Here is a 23552-nt window from a genome sequence, read left to right as displayed (position 1 = left end):
AGATCTTGCGCAGGCTCTTGTTTGGCGCAGTTAGGCGGTTAGGCAACGCGGAGATGCCGGGAAGGGGCCTGCTGGACGGGCGCTCCCAGCTTGCGGGGCGCCCGGGCTCCGGCTCTGCGTGGGGTGGGGGAGCCCGAGGGGGAGCCCCCTCAGGCTTAGGAAGCTGTGCTCAGGAGGCGAACTGATTGTCACCTTGCGCTCGGGACACCTCTCCCATATCCACACCTCCACCGGCCCCCGTGTGCCCCGTCAGCTCTGTCGGCAGCGCCGGCGGCCGTGAACTCCAGCCCTGGGTTGCTTCGGTTTGGGCTTTGGAATCCTGAACATCTCGGCACCTGTCTGAGCACCCACGCGTGGCCGCGTGCCCAAGAGGGGCGGCCTTGGCCTCTGCTTGCTTCTGGGGGAAACCTCCTGCCGACGTCTGTTCCCTGCGCACTCCAGGCAGCGAAGGGTGCGGAGGCCGATGGCCAGAGGCGATGACCTGCTAGGACTACTGGAGCCACCGGGGAGGATGCCTTCTTCGTAAAGGGGGCGTGGGTGGCTCCCTTCTTGTTTAGGAGAAATCTGAACGCGCCGAGTGCCTTCGGGTTGTTCCGATGGTCACAAGAGCGCAGTGGGAGAACCTGACCTACGTGGCTCGTTGGTCTAGGGGTATGATTCTCGCTTAGGGTGCGAGAGGTCCCGGGTTCATAATCCCGGACGAGCCCTTCTTTTCACACCAAGACCTTCTTCTTTTCGGGACTCGCTGCGCGACCACATTCTGTCCCGCAGATCCCGTCGCGCAGGAGGAAATGAGGGAAACAGCTTTGGAACTCGCAGACTGTACAAGGTCAATGTTTTAGCTGGGTGAGAAGTTCTGTGGGCTGCGGTATCTCCGGAAGGGAGGGGAGTTGGTGAGGTTCCAGAGCGGCCATTACCACACGGTTGTCCCGCCCTAACTCAGGCGGGGAGCCGGCGCCACCCTGGGTCGGGGCCGGCGCGTTTTGGGGTCGGTGGGCCCGTGGCTGGCCCGGCTGCCCTAGGCCCTTGCTCGGCGTTGGACTCTGGCCCCACCGCCCTGAGCTGCGCGGTGACGGGCGGTGGTCCTGGGTCCTCCGCGCCCTCGTTGGAGTCTCCTCTTTCCCGCCGGCTCTGACTGTGAGAGAGCGAGCAGTTCCTGGCATAACCATTTCTTTCCTAAGATTATTATTATTTTTTTAACTTGCTTTCTGGGTTAAAAAACAAAAAAAGTCTGCTTTAAGGAAAATACGCTAGCCGACATCTTCGTTTTGCGTTAGCGCTAATAGGCGGGGTGATTGGCACCAGCTGTCTTGCTATAATACTAGACATTTTTTTTAAAAGAAAAGAAAAGGGGGGAAAAAAAACCCTTAAAAGCAGCGAGGAGCTTTCAGGATGGTGAGGAGGCCAAATTAACCTCGGGCGTGGTACCCAGAGAGTGCGGGCAGAGCCCCCAGGTTACAGGCTTTTGGAGAACGTTTACCAATGTGGAAAAAGGAGAGAACTTGTCGGGGTGGTAGGGCTTCTCGAATCTGTGACCCTAAAACACAAGTGTCTCCAGCTCAGCTGCCTCTGTAAAGTGGGTGTCCTAGACGTGGGGACCCTAGGGGTGTCTCCAGGGCTTCCCCCAAGCCCACCTCCACTCCCGCTCTCAGAATCTTGTCGGGTGATCTTACAGTAGATTCCTCCGCAGGAGCGCTGGAGAATGGCTCTAAGAAACCTGGGGGAGCCTCATGGCCTGCCGAGAGCACCTTAGCCAGGACCCAGGACCTCCCTTAGGTCTGAGGGGGTGTGGGACTCACCCCAACTGCGTTACCTTTCTAGCAAAAATGTTTTAACCTGGATGAAATATAAGAAAAACTAGAAAAATTCAGACTGGGGAACATTCTCCGAGGCAGCCGAGCCAGATCAGTCTGCTATTCAGGGTTAGGCGTGGCTCTGTGTCGTCTGACCCGGGAAACCCTGCTCCATTCAGCCTGTTTCTGCAGGTCTCTCGTCTTCAGGGCCTGGACAGGAGAGCTCGGGGTGCGGGTGGGGGCTGCGCGCCGGAGCCAGCCAGGACCCGAGCTGCGCCTGCAGCGCCCTGGAACCCCGCGCGTCCCGGAACGAGAGCTGCCTGCCGGGTGCCTTCGGAGGCGTCGGGGTGAGGGAGTCTCGGGCCCCTGCAGGCAGGCGGGCCTCGAGGAGATTGAAGACCGGTCCCCGGTTCGGTCCTTTTTTAAAGCCACAAAACGCATTCGTTATTTGAGGGGAAATTGTAGTATGAGACGCATGAGAGATCATCTCATAGCGCGGAGGAAAAGGGTAAATGGGAGCGCCAAGGGGTGTCTGAAGTCCCCGAAGTACTCTTGAGCAAAGGGGCGGATAGCGAGGAAAGTTCCTAAGGAGGTGACCTCGCCCTGGGGAGAATGTGGCTTCGGCAAGGAAGCCCGGGTGGGGGAATGGGGAAGGAGGGTCTTTTCGGCGCGTGACTGGAACCGCGTGCTCCGGGGTGGACACCACAGGCAGCCCCCGGTCCAGGGCGTGCTGGCGTCCAGCGGCGAGCTCTGGCTTCGGCTGTAGCTCAGCGTCAGAGGACGCCACCCCGGGCGCTGTCTGCGCGACGTGGTCCACCTCGGCAGCACCGGCCTGTCGGTCTGGACGTCCGGGTCTCTGGCGGTGCTCGTGGAGGGAGCGGGCCAGCCCGGGACACCCCTGCCGGCAGCGCGGAGCTCGCAGGAGCTGCGGCGGGCGGAGGTTGGTCCCTTGTTCCCTGGGACTGCAATAGAGGGCATCGCGTCTGAGGAACCCAGTCTCTTCATCAAGTGCATACTCCAATCGGCCTTCAGGTGGCTTCGCAGCCACCAGTCACCAGCTTCCTCCTGGAGGAGGGTTTCTATCTGCCCCAGTGGCCTAATGGATAAGGCACTGGCCTCCTAAGCCAGGGATTGTGGGTTCGAGTCCCACCTGGGGTAGGGACGATGATGGGCACTAGATGAGTAGACTAGATGAGTTCATCCATCGTTGACGCATTTTGAAATATGGCACCGGGTGAATCATCATCTACTTAGTAAGAGACAAAAGGATGTATCAGAACAATTCCTTCAACATAAAATGTTTGCATTTACTGTTTAGGACCTGGTCATGGTATGCACCTTTGATCCACCAATTACACTCCTGTGAGTCCACGTGCAAAGAAGCAAGTTTCCCCTGAGCAACAGGTCTTGGCTTTGTTTATTTAACAGATATCTGTATATCTATGTATATCTATGTATATCTATGTATCCATCCATCTATCTGAAATTGCGGAAACTGGGGTGGAGCCTTGAAGGCTTAGGAGAGGGACCGTGTTTTGATCCTGGGTGATAGTGCTACTGAATTTTCACTTTTAACGCAATATCCTTTAAAAGTATTGTGGGGGCTCAAGAGTGAGACACAGCAGTCCTGGGTATGTGGCTAGGGTGCATGGGGTGCCCCCCATCCCAGGGACTCAGGTTTGGGGCTCCCACATGCAGCTGCTGCCTGTGGCATCGATGACCTCCGCAACTTTCTCAGTACAAGGAGTGGCTCTCTGTTCACCTCCTTGCTGTCCAATGTGGCTCTGTACAGTCTTGCTGTTGAAATGATCAGGAGGAACTACAATCTTTTTCTTATCTCCCAGCCCCCTACCTGACCTGAGATTTGGAAAATGTAAATTCACCAAGGGAAGAATGTCTGGGCGGAAGTGTTAGTTCTGGGATCTGGTGCTGGGTCCCTCTGAGAATCCATCACTAGCAAAGGAATCCATTTCTCAGGAGAGTCTGCACCCACTTGTAACTCTTTTGTAAATACAGGTTCCCCCCCTTTTAAAAATGACTTTTATTTAAAAATAAAAGTTATTGAAAAACAGACACAGAGAAAGAGATGGCCCATCTTCCCACTCGTTCTTCAAACGTCCGTGGTGGCTTGGGCTGGACCAGGCCAAGGCTGACCAGGTCTCCCAGAGCAGTGGCAGTAACTCAGCCACCTGGACTATCGCTTGCTACAGCCAGCATGCACATCTGTGGAGAGCTGGCATTGGGGCTGGAACCCAGGCACTCCGATATGGATGCAGGTGTCCCGTGCAGTGTCTGCCCCTGTACTCTGTGTAAGAGACAGGCGTCTTTGTGGGTGTGTTCTTTTTTTTTTTCTTTAACTACGTTGCATTATGTGACACAGTCTGATAGGCTCTGGGAGTAAGTACAGTTCTTGATCTACTCTGCCATTTTCTCTTTCTTGGCTGTTGTTACTGCGTTGCCATACACACCTAAGCATCTTCATCAACTCACCTCCTGGGCTGCTTTTTTTTTTTTTTCCTTTTAAGTGTTTTATTTATATAAGGTAAACTGAGTTTACACACCTCACAGTACAGATTTGGGAGTGTAGAGTGATGCATCACTGGACTGCTTCTTTTGAGTCACATTATGTTTCCTTTTCAGCTTGAGGTCTTCACTTATTTATTGTCCTGTGCCAGCGATTTACAGAACCTTTCCCCATACTGTAGCCGGGTGGACTGCAAGAGGCTAGGGTTTGTCTGGGCATTGTCTTGCTCCTCAGTCTAGAAGCCCCACATCATTGGATTCTCAGAGCCCTGGCACCAAGTGCCGGCCATGTGATGCAATATTTAGTAACACATTTTGGGTGCTAAGATGATCATAGATCATAAGGTTTTCTTCAGTTCACTGGAAAAGTGATTAAAGGAGTTGACTAATTGCTCTGTGTACTTAGGGATTCCATCCATCCTGCTGTAGGGGCAACTGATATTTTCAGATCCCGGAACTAAGCCCTGCTGGAAACACACAGACTTTGCCAGATTCTATTGCCCTTATGCTATAAGTCAGTTTCCTGCAAATAATGTCTTTATAATAATTCAATGATTCTTCTCCCCTCTCCATATCTTTCATAAGGAGCTTCAAGGGTTGCTTGTTTTGAGTTGGCTTTTGGCTCGCTTAGGAGGTGGAATATGTATGTGATGGCAAGTTCCTGTCGGATGAGGATGCAAGTGCCCTCACCTTAATCCTCAGGCTTTTGTCTTGAGTGACAGGGAATAGGTGGACGCTATTGACTAAGACGTCACAGAGCAGAGAGCACATTTTAAAAAAGTCTGACACACACTTTTGAAAGACTCAAGAAACACAAGGAGGGCCCGACACGGTGACCACAATGGACGGTGCTGTGTCAATCCGAAGCCAGGAGCCAGGAACTTCCTCCAGGTCTCCCACGTGGGTGCAGGGTCCCAAGGCTTTGGGCCATCCTCGACTGCTTTCTCTGTATATCTCCTTCTCTCTTTAAATCTGACTTTCCAATAAAAAAAAAATCTTTAAAAAAAAAAAGAAATATTAAAGAAATGACTTGTCATCTGGCCTGTTATAAAAATAACAATTGACCCATGAAGCTCTGCATGGGATGCTATGTACAAATAGTATTTATCCAGCATAGGGGTTTGATGGGACAGAATTAAAGATGTAATAGCATTTTGTAGCTCATGCCTCCCATGAGTAGACATGGTCCTAGCCTGAAGCACTGAGGAGGTTAGCCATCATGAACCCATAGAACTAACACAGCTGGGCGGTGTTAACACTCTCCACCACAGTAACAATGAAACCCTGTGACTCAGTAGGTAGTTCCCCAGGGTCAGACAATGGCAGTAGCAGATGCAGGAATCCAAAGATTATTTTCCTAATCCCTAGGCAGGTTCAACAAGGACACCCTTAGCTTGGGTGGGGATGAAATACAGAGTGGGTGTTTACTCCAGCAGAAGGTTTCTCCTTGGCTTCATGTTTGCAGATGGTTACCGCTAGCATTGCATCATCTTCAAGCAGGAAGCAGGTGACTCTGGTGACCCCAAGGAGGAGAAGGGCGATTGCTCTCTGCTTGTCTCTAATGAGGCTCACAGGGAACATGACCCTAGCGGCTGTGGCTTGTCCTGGGATTATCTCAAATGCTCTCCTGCATCAATAGCCCGGTTGGTGTCCTCCACCTCCTCCTGGGTGCAGACTCAACTTGTGACCCTCAAGGCAACCCCACTCCCTCAGACTCTGGCTGTGTCTGAAGAGGTTGAGCATGCCCAGGACCTGTGGCGACATCGAGGATATCCATTCATACATGTTTGTCAAGCAGCAAAGGTTTGTGCAGCCACAACTCACTGCCTTGTACACTGAGTCCTGGAGATAACCCTGCAGTCAACAGCAGCTTAATGCCATCCCCTGGTCACTCCCAGAGTCTGCCTCGTCCGGCAGGGACACAGACTGGCTGTCTCTGCTTGCACCTCTGGTTGTTCTGCTGGCTCCACAAGTGAGACTCGGGGTGCTCAGCAGCATCCTCAGGAGGCCCCATTTGGACCCTGAAAGGTGCCTGGAAAATGGAGACTGTGACAGCTGCCACAGGTTAATCACAACATCCCCTACCCAAGAACTGGGGAGCGCTATTGGCTGACTGTGGACACAGTCCCCAAAGTAGACGTGCCTGGGTGCGAGGGGTAGGGACATTTCCTGACCCTGGTCATCAGGGGGTGTTGTGTTAGCCTTGCACAGTCCACTTGTCCTTTTGAAAACTGCTGGATGTTGTGTTTGCTTGCCTTCACTACAAGCAGCAAAGTCTCAATTTTATTTACATATCTAAGTGAAAAATCACTGTCAGTATCTCGGGGGTCCTTCGAGAGGTTCTGTGTGATCACCCTAGGCAGATAACCTTATTTGCCAATGAAGGCGTGGAAGCCCATGGAGACATGGGTGGCAAATATGCACAAGGAGCAAAATCCTGACATCTTTTTCATGTCCTGTGGTTGTCTATGTGGCCTACCTGACTCAAGTTTTTGAACTAAGACTACCGGGTACCCAGCCCCATGAGCGGGGCCAACCAGTCCAGCGTCTCCCAGTTCCTCCTCCTGGGGCTCTCCCGGCACCCGCAGCAGCAGCAGCTGCTGTTCGTGCTCTTCCTGAGCATGTACCTGGCCACGGTCCTGGGCAACCTGCTCATCCTCCTGGCCATCAGCACTGACACGCGCCTGCACACCCCCATGTACTTCTTCCTCAGTAACCTGTCCTTCGTGGATGTCTGCTTCTCCTCCACCACCGTCCCCAAGATGCTGGCCAATCACGTCCTTGGGACTCAGGCCATCTCCTTCTCTGGCTGTCTCACTCAGATGTATTTTGTTTTCTTGTTTGTGGACATGGACAATTTCCTCCTGGCTGTGATGGCCTATGACCGTTTTGTGGCTGTGTGCCACCCTCTGCATTACACAACAAAGATGACCCGTCAGCTCTGTGTCCTGATGGTTGCTGGGTCATGGGTCGTTGGCAACTTAAATGTCTTGTTGCACACCCTGCTGATGGCGCGACTCTCGTTTTGTGGGGACAATGCGATCCCCCACTTCTTCTGTGATGTCACTCCTCTCCTGAAACTCTCCTGCTCGGACACACACCTCAACGAGGTGATGATTCTTACCGAGGGGGCCCTGGTCATGATCGCCCCTTTTGTCTGCATCCTGGTGTCCTATGTCTTCATTGCTGGTGCTGTGCTGAGAGTGCCCTCCGTTGGGGGCAGGTGGAAAGCCTTCTCCACCTGCAGCTCCCACCTGGCCGTGGTTTCCCTCTTCTATGGCACCATCATTGCTGTGTATTTCAACCCTTCCTCCTCGCACTCAGCCGAGCGGGACACGGCAGCCACTGTGCTGTACACGGTGGTGACGCCTCTGCTGAATCCTTTCATCTACAGCCTCAGGAACCGGGACTTGAAGGGGGCTCTCGGAAGGGTGGTCGGCCAGAAGCCATTTCCTGCCTGACAAGAGATGCAAGATGGACTCTCCCTGTCAGGCTAAGTGCAGCGGTTATTGAAGCAAAGGTGGACGCAGCCAGCTGGGCTGATCCCTCACTCACAGCTAGCTCTGTTGCTTCTGCTTAGTGAGTCATTTCTGACTTGTACGGCCAGGTCAAATGTTTCCTTTGTAAGTGGTTTGTTTGTAGGATGTACAGTCACCAAGGAAGTTTTCGTGATTCACTTGTGTCTGGTCCCCAGGGCTGTGGGGACAATGAATTAGCATCTGTGGTGGTAAGATCGCACTGGGTCAGAAAACACTGCCAGTGTGTCCCTCTGCGTCAGGTGGACAAGAGGTTGGCACACAGAAATCCCCAGAAATTCAGTATAATGAATCATACCAGGAATGGTGGATGAGCTTTCTCATTCAAATGAGACTGCCTGGTGGACATGAGAGCCTGGCTCAGGAGGTAAGGCGTATCTTATGGTCACAGTCCTTAAACTGTTGCTGGAATTGTGTGCATCACATTCTGGTACCTGGGTGAGTCCTGGCTCTGTCTCCTGCTAATGCAGACCCTGTGGTGCAGGTGATGACGGTTGGGTCACTGCCTCATTCCTGCAGACTCTGAGTTCCTCACTCCTGCCTGTGGTGGATACTTGGGGAGTAGACCAGCAGACTGGAGGTCCCTGTCCTGTCTCTGGATGAAGCCAAAGGTCCTCTGCCTTTCACAGATAGAAAGGACTGAGGGAGACGTCCCCTCTGCCTCTGCAGAGTCCTCAAGCCTGCTCATGGTGTATCTACTGCAGCCTTGCTGCCTTGGTCCATATTATTTGGGGACGACCTGGAGACCCTTGTGAGGTTCGGGTTACAGGTTTTCTGTGTTCAGGTTCATGTGGCTGTTCAGTGAAGTGACTCTGGACCATGGAGGGTATGCCTGCTGTGGCTGCCAGCTCGCCGTGTCAGGTCAGAGCTCCCCAGGAACACCAGCTCAGATGTGCCCTTCTCCCTTTGAGAGCCCCTCTGGGTCCTTGGGGTACTTTAACGTTCAATGAACTCCAATAAAAATTTTCCCTACTATGTATTGTTGTATTTCTAAAATAGAATTCAAACAGGTGTATACGAAGTTGATAGCATTCAGATACTGATTTTTCTCATTGTAAAACTCAATTTATGAAGTCTAATAGTTAATATTTGAAATCTCTAAAAATATTTTATTCATTTATTTGAAAGATTGCAAATAATAAAAAGCATTTATTCTCCAAATGGTCGCCGTGGTTGAGGTCAGTCTAGGCCCAAGTCAGGGGTCTCCCACGTGGGTGTTAGTGACCCAGGTTCTTGAACCACTCTGCTGCTTTCTCAGGTGTATTAGCAGGGAGCTGCATGGGAAGTGCAGAGGACTCAGCTGGCCACAGGCGTCATCTTGGCCCTCTGTGCCCGTCCATTCCCTGTCGTCCTGTGAACAGCTTGTGGCTCCTGACTTGCGGGGAGACGATGGAGGGATGGAGGACGTGGAGGCTCATGGATGTTACACAGTGTCTCTCTGGGAGCACAGTGATCTTGGTCCTGTTTAAACCTTTTTTCCCCTGATACACACTTTGGTTACTATGCATATTGCTACTCTACATTCTTTTGACACAGGTTTGCTCATTCTCCTAGACTTTCTGCAAGTTTTCTCGGATGAAGATTCACTTTTTTGGGGGTCAGGATCTTATGTATTTGTAGGGGGAAGACGAGGGAGGGAGGAGGGAAAGCAGTGAAAGGAGGAAGGGAAGAATTAGAGCCCCCCATCTGCTGGTCCACTGTTTGCTGGGCTGGATGAAGCCAGAGCTGGCAGCTGGGAACTTCATCCAGGTCTCCAGGTGGACAGCAGGAACGGAAGCCCTTGAGCCATCCTCTGTTGCTTCCCTAGATATGTGTTAGCAGAAAGCTGATGTAGACACAGAATCGGGACTCAGTCTCAGCACTCAGCTGTGGCATGCCAACAGCTTAAAGAAATGTTTCAACTGCTGTGACTAAGCCTGACTTCAGATCTTCTTATTAAAAAAGCTGCTGGGTGTCCCGGAGCAATGGTCTAGACTAAATCCTCACTTTGCAGAATCCCATATGAGTGAAAAAGCTGCTGGGTGTCCTGGAGCAACGGTCTAGACTAAACCCTCGCTTTGCAGAATCCCATGTGAGTGTTGGTTCGTGTCCCTGCTGCTCCACTTCTAATACAGCTCCCTGTTTGTGGCAGAGAATGGCCCAAAGCCTTGGGCCCCTGCACCTGAGTTGGGGACAGAGAGGAGGCTCTTGGCTTCTAATTCCTGGCTTCGGATTGAGCTCAGTTCTGCTGTTGAGGCCACTAAGGGAGTGAACCAGTGGATGGGAAATCTTTCTGTATCCTTCTCTCTGTAAATCTGACTTTCCAGTAAAAATATAAATAAATAAGTCTTAAAAAAAGTAAACTCCTGGGGGGGGGTGCACCATGGCATTGTAGGCAAGCTTCTGCCCAATATGGGTATTGGGTAGTGTCCCTGCTGCCCCATGTCTGATCCGGTTCCTTGCTTGTGTCCTGGGAGAGCAGAGGACAACTCAAGTCCTTGGGCCTTTGTACATACATGGGAGACCCTGAGGCTGCTGGCTCAGCTCTGGCCATTGTGGCCTTTGGGGGAATGAAACAGTGAATATAAGGGCTCTCTCTGTGTGTCTAATTCTCTCTGTAGCTCTTTCAAATAAAAATGTAAAGAACTTAAAAAAAAAAACTTAAAATCTGTGGGCAGTGGAGAAAAATTAGTGTGATCTTATTCTGTGAAGACTCTCTGATGGGTTTTCTGACTCCATTCCCTGTTAAAGATGAAACTGTGTGTATGCAATTAAGGTGTGCTGGTTGGGAGATCATTCCCCATGGGCGTCAGCCCCCCGTTAAGCACTCTTGCGAGGGGAGTTACTGACATCGCTCTAGGAGGTGCTGAGCTGACAACAGAAGGTCACCCATTCAACTGCTCTGTGCTTGTTTCTGCTTCCCAGCCTAATCCCAGCCCTGGCCTTGCTACTTCCTGTGAAGCAAAGGCTGTTCATTGTGCTACTTGCCACCCCTTGCCTGGAGCAGTCTCATGCACTCACCTCCTCACTCGTGTCCGGTGTGGACAGGCCACCTGCCACTGCTAGGATCCCTTTAGCTCCTTCTGTACCTTTATGTCTAGAACGCAGTGCTGTAGTGGGCAGCATGGGGTGCCTGCTGGATCCCTTATCAAGTGGGAAAGCCTTACACCCAGGCAGATGGGCCTGTTCCTGGAAGAGGCTATCACTCCCTGGAGTGTCAGGATGTTGTCTTACTTAATTCCAGGCCATAGGTCTTTCCCAGGAAGCCTGCACCCAAGGCTGTCAGTGCTTTCTGCCTCCCCCTCTCCTTTTCCTTCTCTTCTCTCTCTCTCCCTCCTCTTTTCTCTGTCCCCCTGTCTCTCTTTCCTCTCTTGTCTTCCCCTTTCTTCCTCTAAGGATGTTTAAGTTTCAGGGAACTGACTTGTGTGATTGGATAGGCTTGCCATGTTGGGAATCCTTGGGGTGGACCTGGGAGTGGGGCAGTAGGTGCTGTGGTTTGGGTCCACTGACTTCTGTCCTGCAGGAGGCAGTCTTGTGCTACTTTCTGACTACACCAGTCTGCTCTCTTTCTTCACGGAGTTGACTAGTCTTCCCATTTCATAGAAAAGGATCTATGCAAAAATGATCGTGTCATTTATATCCGCCTTTCAATGCAAAAAAAAAGATTCATTTTATTTTTATTGGATAGATATACAGAGAGGTGGGGGGACGGAGAGAAAGATCTTCCTTCCGATGGTTCACTCCCCAAGCAACCGCAACAGCTGGAGCTGAGCCAATCTGAAGCCAGGAGACAGGAGCTCTCCCAGGTCTCCCACATGGGTGCAGGGTCCCAAAGCTTTGGGCCATCCTCAACTGCTTTTCCAGGCCACAGGCAGGGAACTGGATGGAAAGTAGGCCCACCGAGATTAGAACCGGCGCCCATATGGAATCCCAGTGCGTTTAAGGAGAGGACTTTAACCATTGGTATTGTGCTGGGCCCGCCTTCCTTTATTTTTATTAGAAAGTCAGATATACAGAGAGAAAGAGAGACAGAAAAAAAAGATCTTGCATGTGCTGATTCACTCCCCAAAGCCACAATGACTGGAGCTGAGCCAATTCAAAGCCAGGAGCTGGGAGCTTCTTTCAGGTCTTCCACATAGGTGCAGGGGCCTAGGACTTAAATCACCCTCCATTGCTTTCCCAGGCCTTTAGCAGGGAGTTGGATTATTCAGGACATGAACTGGTGCTCATATGGGATGCTGGTTCTTCAAGATTAAGTGTTAGTAGAGCCATCGTGCTGGGCCCACTACTCTCTTTCTTGCTACTCTGATTCAGGTTCCTGCTGCTGTCACCCATGGTGGGAGTCAGATGGAGTTCTGGGTTCCTGGCTTTCATCTGGCTTAGCCCTGAGCCCATCTCAGCTCAGCCCAGGAAGAAGATATAGCAGACAGAAGTCTGTTGCGCTCATATTCTAGCTGAGCTACATGGTGACTTGGGATTGACTGTCTCTTTACTGCTTATAAAGCACCTGGTACCACCAGCTACAGTGAAAGGATGGGATGTGGTATATACATGGCTCCTGTGTGGATTCAGGAGTTGCCACTGGGGAAGGAGCCAGCCTTTGAGTGGTTGAGGCATCCTTGAATGGCCTGATGCTGAGATCACATAGGGTGCTGGATTCTCCCAACCAGATTCTCTTTATTGCCAATACGGTCATGGATTAAAGCCATGTGTCCTGTCAACTGGAGGGGCTATGTCACCTCTAAACCTCTCTCCAGATGCACAGAGGAGCTCAGGGTTTCATGGGAAACACAGAAAAAGCCAGAGAACTGAACAAGGAAGTAGGAAGGAGAACGGAGTAGCCGAGTTTCCACCTCTGTGGGCGCAGGCCCAGAAGAACCAGCGATGAGGTTAGAGGCCCTATGAACTCAGTCAGGGAATGTTGATGTCAAGGTGTCTTCAGGTCTAATGTCTTATCATTTAGGCCCAGAGCCACAGGTAATGGTCTGTGCCCTCATTGTGGGTCCAAAGGGGACAGAGAGAGGAAGCAAGTCTCTGCTTCTCATCTCTAACGAGGTGCTTGGGGAGTCTGCTCCCAGGGGTGGAGAGGACTCCTGTAAAGGTTGCTCTGTGTTGCTCCAAGCACTGTGGCTGCTTGCAGGGCTGAGAGCATAAGGCCTCGCTCCTCACCACTCAGGACCTGCCTGTGTTTCCAGAACCACACTGATGCTGGCCAGGTGTGCTGGGGGAAGGGGAAGGAGGCAGCAGCAGCAGCCTGGCCGAGGCGGCTTTAGGAGGTGGAGGTGTCAGTCTTTGCTTGTTAAGACGTGAGTCCTACTGAAAAATTTTGTGCTTCTCCCAGATACAGTGAGCACGAGTGGGAGCCCCGAGTTCCTTGTTTGTCCCTTGAACCCAACAATAATCATCAACCATGTCTCTTGCCTCTTTATGAGCCACTGGGGAGTTGGATGGGAGGGAGTAGAGCAGAAGTGCAACTGGAGACCCTCAGAGAGGGTCAGTGTGCTTTCCAGTGTCAAACACAAGAGAGCCAAGGAGGCTAGCAGGAAACACAGTAGAGCTGAGTGTATGGAGAGTGGGAAGTCCAGATTAGAAGGTCTTAGAACTACCTTGCAGACGTGGTCCTGCCTGGAGCCAGAACACACCTCAACCTCCCATGTGTACGCTTCTAAATCTGCTGCTTGCTGTTCACCTGGGCCCAGCCCCATGAACTGGGCCAACCAGTCCAGCGTCTCCCAGTTCCTCCTCCTGGGGCTCTCCCGGCACCCGCAGCAGCAGCAGCTGCTGTTCGTGCTCTTCCTGAGCATGTACCTGGCCACGGTCCTGGGCAACCTGCTCATCCTCCTGGCCATCAGCACTGACACGCGCCTGCACACCCCCATGTACTTTTTCCTCAGTAACCTGTCCTTTGTGGATGTCTGCTTCTCCTCCACCACCGTCCCCAAGATGCTGGCCAATCACGTCCTTGGGACTCAGGCCATCTCCTTCTCTGGCTGTCTCACTCAGATGTACTTCCTCTTTGATCTTACTGACATGGACAATTTCCTCCTGGCTGTGATGGCCTATGACCGTTTTGTGGCTGTGTGCCACCCTCTGCATTACACAACAAAGATGACTCATCAGCTCTGTGTCCTGATGGTTGCTGGGTCATGGTTTGTGGCCAATCTTAATTCTCTATTGCACACCCTGCTGATGGCGCGACTCTCGTTTTGTGGGGACAATGCGATCCCCCACTTCTTCTGTGATGTCACTCCTCTCCTGAAACTCTCCTGCTCAGACACACACCTCAACGAGGTGATGATTCTTACCGAGGGGGCCCTGGTCATGATCGCCCCTTTTGTCTGCATCCTGGTGTCCTATGTCTTCATTGCTGGTGCTGTGCTGAGAGTGCCCTCCGTTGGGGGCAGGTGGAAAGCCTTCTCCACCTGCAGCTCCCACCTGGCCGTGGTTTCCCTCTTCTATGGCACCATCATTGCTGTGTATTTCAACCCTTCCTCCTCGCACTCAGCCGAGCGGGACACGGCAGCCACTGTGCTGTACACGGTGGTGACGCCTCTGCTGAATCCTTTCATCTACAGCCTCAGGAACCGGGACTTGAAGGGGGCTCTCGGAAGGGTGGTCGGCCGTTGCTGTTTGTGATGACAGTGCAATGGATTTATAGCATTCCCAGGAGTAAATATTTTCTCCAGCTCACTGAAATGCAACAAGTGTCTTTAGGAACTCAGAAGCAATACGCTCTATCTTGGGAACTTTACATTACAGGGAACTCTGCCCGATAACCCCACCTCCTTAAACAGGTAATAGTATTTGTTAGTTATTCCATTTTACCTTTCTCCCCAAGAGCCAAGCCTGTCCTGAGCCGTCACTCAGACTCCCATTAAATATGTCTGTGCCTCACTTCTGAAAAGTCTCTTAGCATCCCAGCAGTGGCGTTCATTCCTGGGCATGTGTTGGTTGCACCACCCAGGAACCCTTGAACCATGAGCAAATCCCAGTCAGTTACCTCAGACGTGCTGGGAACGGACCTTTATTCTCAAGGTTCCCTGGCAGGCTCTAACATATACCATCCTAGTGCCAACTGCACTGCCATGAAAGTGCTCAGAGAAACTGAGGCCCCTTTTGGCAAGCACAAGCCTTGGACGTTCTCTGTGGGCCCACAAGCTGTGCTGAGAAGGCTGTGTCTTGGTCCTTCATCCAGATGCCTGGTTCCCATACAGAACCATAAGAATACTTCAGGATTGTCTGGGGCCTCATCCACTAAGACTCTCACCTTGTGGACCTATGCAGTGTCAGGGTACCTCTGGTTTGCAAGAGTTGTCTCCTTGTATTGCAAGTCCCTCCACCCCCTTAGCCTTCAGGACCCGGGCCCAGGTCTCCTGCTCTGTGGAGACTGCTGACTCTTGTCAGTTAACACTGATGGTCCCTGTCCCAGGTTCTCTCAGAAAACTCCTCTAGGACTTATCATCCACGTGAAGCCAACTGCTTGCCTGTTCTTTCTTCTCCATATCTCCATTCCTGCTTCATCCTCAAGACCCTTAACTGGTGTGAGATGCTTGGGACTCAGCCATGCACTGTGTGCCTTGGCTGACCTGTGCAAAGCCAGGCCCCCTGAACAAGCTGTGTGTGAACCCATTTCTACTAGTTCAGTGAACAAAAATGGTCTAATACATGCTGTCAAAAATTCCATGTAAGAAAGTCAAAGTCCCCTGTAAAACACTGCTAAATATCTGAAAGGAGGGGTGGACTCTGGCACAGCGGTTGAGTGGCCACTTGGGATGTCCACAGCAGACTGCCTGTACTCAAGTTTTGACTCAGTTCTTCCTCAGTTCCAGTTTTCTGCTGTTGTGCATCCAGGAGGTGGCAGCTGGTCACTCAAGCACTGGGTTCCTGATACCCATGTGGAGATTTGCATTGAGTTTGTGGTTCTTGGCTTTATGCTGGCCCAGCTGTGGCTATTGCAAGCATTTTGGCAAGAGAAAGAACAGAGGAAGATTTGTCTGTCGAACGGTTTCTTTGCCTTTCAAATACAACAGATAAATAAGAAGTTGAAAATATAGGAAAAAAATTTTAACTAGAGCTGGTCTGCAAGCACGCATACAATCTTACACATCGATTTTTCTATTTACTGTTTCCCATGGTATTAACTATGTTAGAAATGTGATATCTACAATTGTGTGGTATAACATGACATGGATGTATTAAGTTTATTGGGATAATGTTGGACTTTGGCAGAGTCCTTGTGTGATTGTATCTGATTGCAGCAGACACCAGGCTCACATTGCTTTGTCCACTTCATGAACATTTCCACAGGGTGACTGGCGTGTCACTTTAGCAACAGGGACAAGAACTGGGTCCTGTTCCTTTGTTCAACTCTTTTTTTCAGTAAGAGGTGAAGTCACCTCTCCCACTTGTGGAAAGTTTCCAAAGCTCACTCCAGTGGTGTCAGCCATGGCCCAGGAACGACCAGGTCGTGTGTTCATTCATGGGTGGCGCATGTGGCACCTTTGCCCTTTCAATCTGTTCTTGGTTTAAATTCTAATTGCTAAATTATAAATTAAATTAAATTCTAAATTCTAATTGCTCAAGTAAAAGCCATTGCCTGGGCTACTTGTACTGTGGACTTGTTAGCTATATACTTGGTACTCGCTTCAATGAATTCTGTGGCTTGAGAAGAGGATTCTTGTCTTCAGTTTCAGATGTTAACTTTTTATAATATTTTTCTTGCTGTGTCTAATTCTGTTAGAAAAGTTAGAGCTCAAATGATCTGCTGGAAAGAAAAGTTGGCCTCCACTTCACAATCATTTTTGTGAACATTTATTTTTGTTGGAAAGGTTGATTTTTAAAACAGACTTATTTTTTTATTGGAAAGACAGATCAGATTTATAGGCAGGAGAGACAGGAAGATTTTCTATCTCCTGGTTCACTTCCCAAATGGCCACAACTGGAGTTGAGCTGACCCTAAGCCAGGAGCCTGGAGTTCCCTCTGGGTCTCCCACAGGGGTGCAGGGTCCCAAGGCTTTGGGCTGTCCTCGACTGCTTTCCCAGGCCACAGGCAGGGAGCTGGATGGGAAGTGGAGCTGCCAGGACACGAAGTGGTGCCCATATGGGATCCCAGCGCTAGTAAGGGAAGGATTAGCCAACTGAGGCATTGTGTTGGGCCCTCTGTGCAAAGCTCTACCACAGATATGAGGCACTGGGTCTGGGTGATGGAAAGTGTGTGATGTTCACCACCAACAAAGCAGCAATGGGATTCAGTATCTGGAAGATGTTATCTTGTGTTTTTCTCCTTATCCTCCCCTCACCCCTCAACTAGGCTGTAGCTGCACACGCATACCCAGTTTGATCAGTATCACCCAGGATGTACTAGTTGCTACAATGATTGTTTGGATGAATAAGTGAGTATATAAAGGAATCAATATGATGGAGAAGATCCTGAAGGGGGAGAGCTCCCATCATGTTCTGTCACCAAGTATTAAAGCTGCCACACTGAAGCCTGAGGCAAAAGGAGAAGCATCTACCCCATACACATATTGCACTATTTTTTGAAAAGATTTATTTATTTATTGGAAAGTCAGATATACAGAGAGGAGGAGAGACAGAGAGGAAGATCCTCCGTCCGATGATTCACTCCCTAAGTGAGCACAACGGCCGATGCTATGCCGATCCAAAGCCAGGATCCAGGAACTTCTTCTGGGTCTCCCACGCGGGTGCAGGGTCCCAAGGCTTTGGGCCGTCCTCAAATGCTTTCCTGCGCCACAAGTAGGGAGCTGGATGGGAAGTGGAGCTGCTGGGATTAGAACCAGCGTCCATATGGGATCCCAGCACGTTTAGCTGCTAGGCCATGACGCCGGGCCCACATTGCGCTATTTTTAACTAAATTTTCCAGACCACTAAAGGTTGTTAAAAAACAAATAGTAGGTGTGTTGAAACTCACATTATTTTATTTATCAGTAAACAAGAATTTTAAAATATTACTTTCCCAGCTTTAGTTAAAGTAAAATTCAGTACTGTTGTCAAAATCCACTTCTTGTCCTGCCTGGGTTTTAGCTGAATTGCCTCGTTCAGTGACTTCCCTTCAGCAGCTAAAGGTTTGAAATAATATGAACTTGCATCTTATTGGTTTTGTCTTTAAATTTTTGATAATTTTTCTCATTTAAAATTATTTATTTATTTGAGAGAGATTTTCCAAATGCTGGTTCACTCCCAGATAGATGGCTGCAAGGGTGAGGTCTGGTCTAGGAAGAAGCCAGGAGCTTCCTCCAGGCCTCGAACAGGTGTCCAGATGGAATGCCTGTGTCGCAGGGGGTGGCCTTACATGCTATGCCACAGCGCGGGCCCTCGAGTAGCATACTTTATTACTTACGCTTCTCTGACACTCGCTAAATTCTGCACTGCGTCTCGGTGCTACCCGGGGCTGCTGGGAGACTTGGATCAGCAGCAGTTTCCCGCGGATGTACCACGCGCAAGCGCAAGTCCCAGAAGCTCTCCAGATGCCAGTGTCACTTCCTCCCGGAAACGGACCAATCAGAGGTTGCGTTGCCTGGCTTTCTTCGCCCCGCCTCTCCGCTTTATCCAATAATAGCGATTCTTTCTTTTGGTTGGTGTTCTGCCACCCAATTAGACGGGAGGGGGCGGGGCTCATTCGGCAGGGCTCTGAGGCGCTGGCGCGGCCTCTCCTCAGAAGGTCTGCAGGAACGGTGCTAAACTGCGCGTTGTTTTTACCGCCAAGAAGCAGGTATAGAACACCAAACTTGGGCGTTTGGCAGGTCCCAGGAACCCTCTTTGCGTGGCTTGCTGTGAGTCCTCTAGGTATCCCTCCACCTGTTTTACTACACAGTGTTTCAGACTTCATCTGCCAGTTACACACTTTGGAGACATTTGTGGCTCCCTCCGAGTGTCGCTGAACCACTGGCTCTGGGGACAGCAGCTGTGAGGACCCTTCGCGTAGCTCTGTGAGGAGGCTCGTGCAGCCCGAGTCAACCTCCGGTCTGAACGCCGCTGCCCGCTTAGATGCCGTCCCACTTAGATGCCGTCCGCCTGACCCAAAACCACTTGGCTGAACTACTACCAGAGTTTTGACCCAGAGGAACTGTGTGGAAGCAGTGTTCACAGATTTATATTTTGGGTCTCTGGGGGTCTAGGAACTGGAGGCCCCTCCCAGATCTGGAAAGACGTCTCCAGAGAAGTCCGCTCTGGGAGCCTGGGCCCAACATGCTGTGAACTCGCTCAGGGACCCATCCCTCAGTGACACACTCTGGGATGCCTAAAGGATCAAGCAAAGCTCCGAAAAGTACCCTGCCGTCTTTATTTGTAGATATATCCCTAGCTATGTGTTGTAAATGGGCAGATAGAAACTGAAAGATTCATTCAAATAACGATGAAATAACCAAGGTGTTTAAGCTTACAAAGGTATAAGGGCCAGTGTGTGGCTAATTGGGTTAACCACTGCTTGGGACAGCAATATCCCATATCAGAGTCCTGGTTGAGTCTCAGCTACTCTGTTAGCCAATTCCTGCCTGATGCAAATGGGAAAGTGGAAGATGGCTCAGATTTGACCCTGCTCTCAATGTTGAATAAATGGATAGAGTTTCTGGGTCCTGGCTTTGGTTTGACCAGAGTTGGCTGCTGTAGCCATTTAGAGAGTGACCAGAGGATAGAAGATTTCTTTCTCCCCTTCAGTTGCTCAGCCTTTCAAACTACACACACACACACGATTAAATGAATATTTGTATTAAGAAGATAGCAATAAAAAGTGTAATTGACTAAAAACCTGTAAAAATGGGCCTGGAGGAACAGGATGAGGTCTTACGGAATTTTCCCTGGGACTTGTCTGTCCATATTGTTTTGTATCCCAGTTCTGATGCAGAAGTTAGGTCATATACTCTACCATCATTGCCAAGTCTACAGGGATTGGCAGAGATGTGGGACAATTACTCTGAGCTCTTCTGTAATGAGGCTCTGAGGGAGTCTGGTCCCAGGGGCCACCGAAGCTACTGTAAACACCTGCCTGTGACTCCCCAAAACGTCCTTCCTGCACGAGGGTGAAGGCTGTGAAGATCTCTTCCCTCATGGAGCAGCTGTCTGTATTTGCAAGACTTTTTCATCCTTAGAACAAAGGGGAATGTGGGCCAGTTCCCCCAAGGTGACGTGCGCTTGACATCACCGGTGCCAGTGTCTGCATCCACAGCGGGGATGTCAGTGTTTGCTGTAATGAGTGCAGGTCTTTGAGGAAGGCCCTTGCTGAATCTGCCCCATATAGGCAGCAGTAGTCAAAGTTCTGAATCCAGAGAAGAAGCTCAATATGAGCACAGTGGCACTCAGCTGTGTCTGTTCTCTCTATGAGCTGTTAAGGCCAGAGAGAAAGTTCAGTGAGACTTAGCTTTGGAATGGTATGAGACCTCCACAGTGGCAGAGCAGGACTGTGTGTGTGTGCCTGCCGGTGGATTTCATGTGAACGTTGAGAACATGGAAAGCTCAAGTGCAAAGGGAGCGTCATGGTCAAGGACTGAGGGTTGGTGATGGAGGCTGTAGGGACCAGGGGTGGACTCTGACTTAGCAGCTCAAATACAGGATCCACTAGCATGTGCATGGCTGCATCTTGCCTTGCTGAATTGAGTCCCTCAGCTTCAGCTTTACTGTCGTGTGTTTCTCTTCTCTGCATCCATGCTCAGTGGGATGAGCAGGGCCAACCAGTCCAGCGTCTCCCAGTTCCTCCTCCTGGGGCTCTCCCGGCACCCGCAGCAGCAGCAGCTGCTGTTCGTGCTCTTCCTGAGCATGTACCTGGCCACGGTCCTGGGCAACCTGCTCATCCTCCTGGCCATCAGCACTGACACGCGCCTGCACACCCCCATGTACTTCTTCCTCAGTAACCTGTCCTTCGTGGATGTCTGCTTCTCCTCCACCACCGTCCCCAAGATGCTGGCCAATCACGTCCTCGGGACTCAGGCCATCTCCTTCTCTGGCTGTCTCACTCAGATGTACTTTCTTTGTGTGTTTGCTGACATGGACAATTTCCTCCTGGCTGTGATGGCCTATGACCGTTTTGTGGCTGTGTGCCACCCTCTGCATTACACAACAAAGATGACCCATCAGCTCTGTGTCCTGATGGTTGCTGGGTCATGGTTTGTGGCCAATCTTAATTCTCTATTGCACACCCTGCTGATGGCGCGACTCTCGTTTTGTGGGGACAATGCGATCCCCCACTTCTTCTGTGAAATCGCTGCTCTCCTGAAGCTCTCCTGCTCGGACACACACCTCAACGAGGTGATGATTCTGTTTGAAGCAGGGCTGGTCATGATCGCCCCTTTTGTCTGCATCCTGGTGTCCTATGTCTTCATTGCTGGTGCTGTGCTGAGAGTGCCCTCCGTTGGGGGCAGGTGGAAAGCCTTCTCCACCTGCAGCTCCCACCTGGCCGTGGTGTTTCTCTTCTATGGCACCATCATATTTCTGTACTTCAGCCCGTCATCTTCACACTCATCTGAGAACGTTATAGCATCTGCTGTGATGTTCGCAGTGGTGACCCCCATGATGAACCCTTTTATTTACAGCCTGAGGAATAAAGATATAAAAATTGCTCTTGGAAAAGTAGTTACCATGAGATTTTTCTTCACTTAATAATGTCATAGGCCAAGAAAATCATCCAGAGAAAGCAAACAATTCATCACTAAGAAATTTACATTTTTATTTTTCTCAAGTGGGAAGTTTATATTTTGTAAAGGAAACTGATACTATTCATCTTTAGAGTATAAAGGTCTTAGCACAGATTATTTAGGTTCGAGATGGAAAGAACGACTTTAATAAAATGGCTTGATGATTCTGTTCTTCTCTTTCTACCTCAGCACACCCAGATTGCAGCTGGCTAACGTGGCCATTCAGGGTATTGTGTTTGTTTCTCTAGAAAAGTGAGAACATACTGTGTTGTGGAACAGTAGGGATCTCAGTAAGAAGATGCCTGCGAGGAATTTCAGGATTGTGTGTGTGGATGCTGTTGAGGAACTAGGAGCTGCCTTTTGGATCTGGATTAGTAGTCTCTTTATAGCAACACTAATTTTTACTGAATAATTTAATATATTTTTATCTAGAATGAAAGAAGATTAGGTAAAGGTCTTTGGCAAAGAAGCAGGGCTGCTCATGTGGTCAGCTTTCAGGGATATTTGATCATGTTTGTGGCTGGGATGATATTCATGTGTTGAGCTTCAATGTGATTGCTGTTTCTGACTCCACCACAGTCAACGAATGGCCTTTTTTTGAACCTGACATTCTGTGAAATTCAGTGTCATCTCTGCAGAGTTTAATGTCCGTGCTCAGCTCTTGAGTAACAGGGCTGTCTGCTTTGTCACACTGCACACACTTGGGTGAGAATGTTTGATGAGAGAGCAGACTTGCTAAGACAAAAAAGGAGGGGTTTATCCAGGTCTGATCCTGCCATTTATTTAAACTCATTGTTTTTGTTTTGTTTAAGATTTATTTAGTTATTTCTCATGGAGAGCACTGGCTACCAATGTGTCCTGGGCATCTTTCCAATTCCTTCCATTGTAATCAGTTCTAGGGAGCACAGGAGCAAACCTGCAACCACTAGCATGCTAGACAAGTATTTTACCAGTGGAGCCACACATCAGCAGGCTATTTAGTTGTTTTAAAATAGTTAGAGAGAGAGAGAGGAACAATGTCTTCCATCTACTAGTCCACTCCTCAAGTGGCTGTAGCTGTGCTAGAAGCCAGGAATTCCGTTCTGGTTTCCCACTTGGTGGCAGGGTTCATCTTCCATTGCTTTCCCAGAGCATTAGGTGGGAGCTGGATCAGAAGTTGGCACACTGGCATGGCATGCTGTGGCTTAGTGTGCTGCACCACAACACTGATCCAGAGAGTTATTGAATATTGCTCAGATGCCCCCCAGGACGTTTTTACATTATGTATTTTTCTCCTCGAGGGGAACGAGGTCTCATTATTACTACATTCTTAGCTCTGGCTGTTGCATTCAGAGGAGTAGATGAAGATTTCGATTCGACTGTCTTTCTCAGTCTTTCTGTTTTTCAAATAAGTTAAAACTGCACGTAGGAAGGTGATTTTAAGTAAAGCTGACCTCAAGGCATCTATGCAATTTTGTATCCTGATTTTTTACTTATTATTTCTAGGATATCCAATACATTAGAAATGTAATATTTACAGTTGTAGGGTATTTCATGACATGGACATATGATACCTTATTTAGATGATCCCCAACTTGAGCAGAGCAAACTCACTACAAGTGTAGACTATGCGACAGTCGCCAGCAGGCTCACACCGCTTTGTCTCAGGAGCATTTCCATGGGCGACTGCTGGGAGTCCCTTCAGCAGCAGGAACCTTTGATCACGTCCCTCTTTCTGCACAGTAACTCTGGCCTTTTCTGCCACAGATCCCACCTGTCCTGCTTCTTGAGGAAACACCCCAGAACTCCCTGCTGCAGCGTGTCAGCCACGCCCTGGTGTGAGAAGATCATGTGTTGTTGTGGATAGTGTGTGTGCTACCTTTGCCCTTTCCATCCCTTGTCAGCTCCTGTCCTAATTGTTCAGTGATAAAAGCCATGTATTGGGCTTATTTGTGGTGCGGGTTTGCTGGTTAAATACCAGATGTTATCTTTAACTAGTTGTGTGAATTAAGAAAAGGATTATATATTCAACGTGAGATGGTTTCTTTTTTAAGCATTTGTTTTGAAAGTTATACACACACACACACAGGGCAGGG

The 23552-nt window shown here is 50.0% G+C and overlaps 3 protein-coding genes and 2 non-coding genes across 5 annotated transcripts; all 5 read left to right on the top strand.

The window, feature by feature from the left end:
- Window positions 1-634: 634 nt before the first annotated feature.
- Window positions 635-707, top strand: TRNAP-AGG. Its single transcript has one exon. It is a non-coding gene; the product is annotated as a tRNA-Pro (tRNA).
- Window positions 708-2878: 2171 nt separating this feature from the next.
- On the top strand, window positions 2879-2951 carry TRNAR-CCU. The gene has a single exon. It is a non-coding gene; the product is annotated as a tRNA-Arg (tRNA).
- Window positions 2952-6838: 3887 nt separating this feature from the next.
- On the top strand, window positions 6839-7777 carry LOC121152052 (olfactory receptor 1F1-like). The gene has a single exon (XM_040973971.1). It carries the CDS (start codon window positions 6839-6841, stop codon window positions 7775-7777), a length of 939 nt encoding a protein of 312 aa, XP_040829905.1.
- Window positions 7778-13534: 5757 nt separating this feature from the next.
- LOC121151886 (olfactory receptor 1F1-like) lies at window positions 13535-16638 on the top strand. The gene is made up of 2 exons (XM_040973740.1): window positions 13535-14453; window positions 16604-16638. The coding sequence occupies exons 1-2, from the start codon at window positions 13535-13537 to the stop codon at window positions 16636-16638; spliced, it is 954 nt and encodes a 317-aa protein (XP_040829674.1).
- Window positions 16639-20503: 3865 nt separating this feature from the next.
- On the top strand, window positions 20504-21442 carry LOC121151885 (olfactory receptor 1361-like). Its single transcript, XM_040973738.1, has one exon. The coding sequence runs from the start codon at window positions 20504-20506 to the stop codon at window positions 21440-21442; it is 939 nt and encodes a 312-aa protein (XP_040829672.1).
- Window positions 21443-23552: the final 2110 nt, after the last annotated feature.

The sequence above is a fragment of the Ochotona curzoniae genome, unplaced genomic scaffold, assembly GCF_017591425.1.
Source record: "Ochotona curzoniae isolate NIBS_2020 unplaced genomic scaffold, NIBS_Ocur_1.0 contig_2321, whole genome shotgun sequence".
Lineage (NCBI taxonomy): Eukaryota > Metazoa > Chordata > Mammalia > Lagomorpha > Ochotonidae > Ochotona > Ochotona curzoniae.
Note: the sequence above shows the minus strand (reverse complement) of the source record. Positions and strands in the feature narration are given on the sequence as shown.

Coding starts and splice junctions, on each gene's coding strand:
- LOC121152052 (XM_040973971.1), top strand. CDS start 6,839: ATGAGCGGGGCCAACCAGTCCAGCGTCTCCCAGTTCCTCCTCCTGGGG.
- LOC121151886 (XM_040973740.1), top strand. CDS start 13,535: ATGAACTGGGCCAACCAGTCCAGCGTCTCCCAGTTCCTCCTCCTGGGG. Junction 14,454..16,603: donor TCTCGGAAGGGTGGTCGGCC/GTTGCTGTTTGT, acceptor TCTGCTGGAAAG/AAAAGTTGGCCTCCACTTCA.
- LOC121151885 (XM_040973738.1), top strand. CDS start 20,504: ATGAGCAGGGCCAACCAGTCCAGCGTCTCCCAGTTCCTCCTCCTGGGG.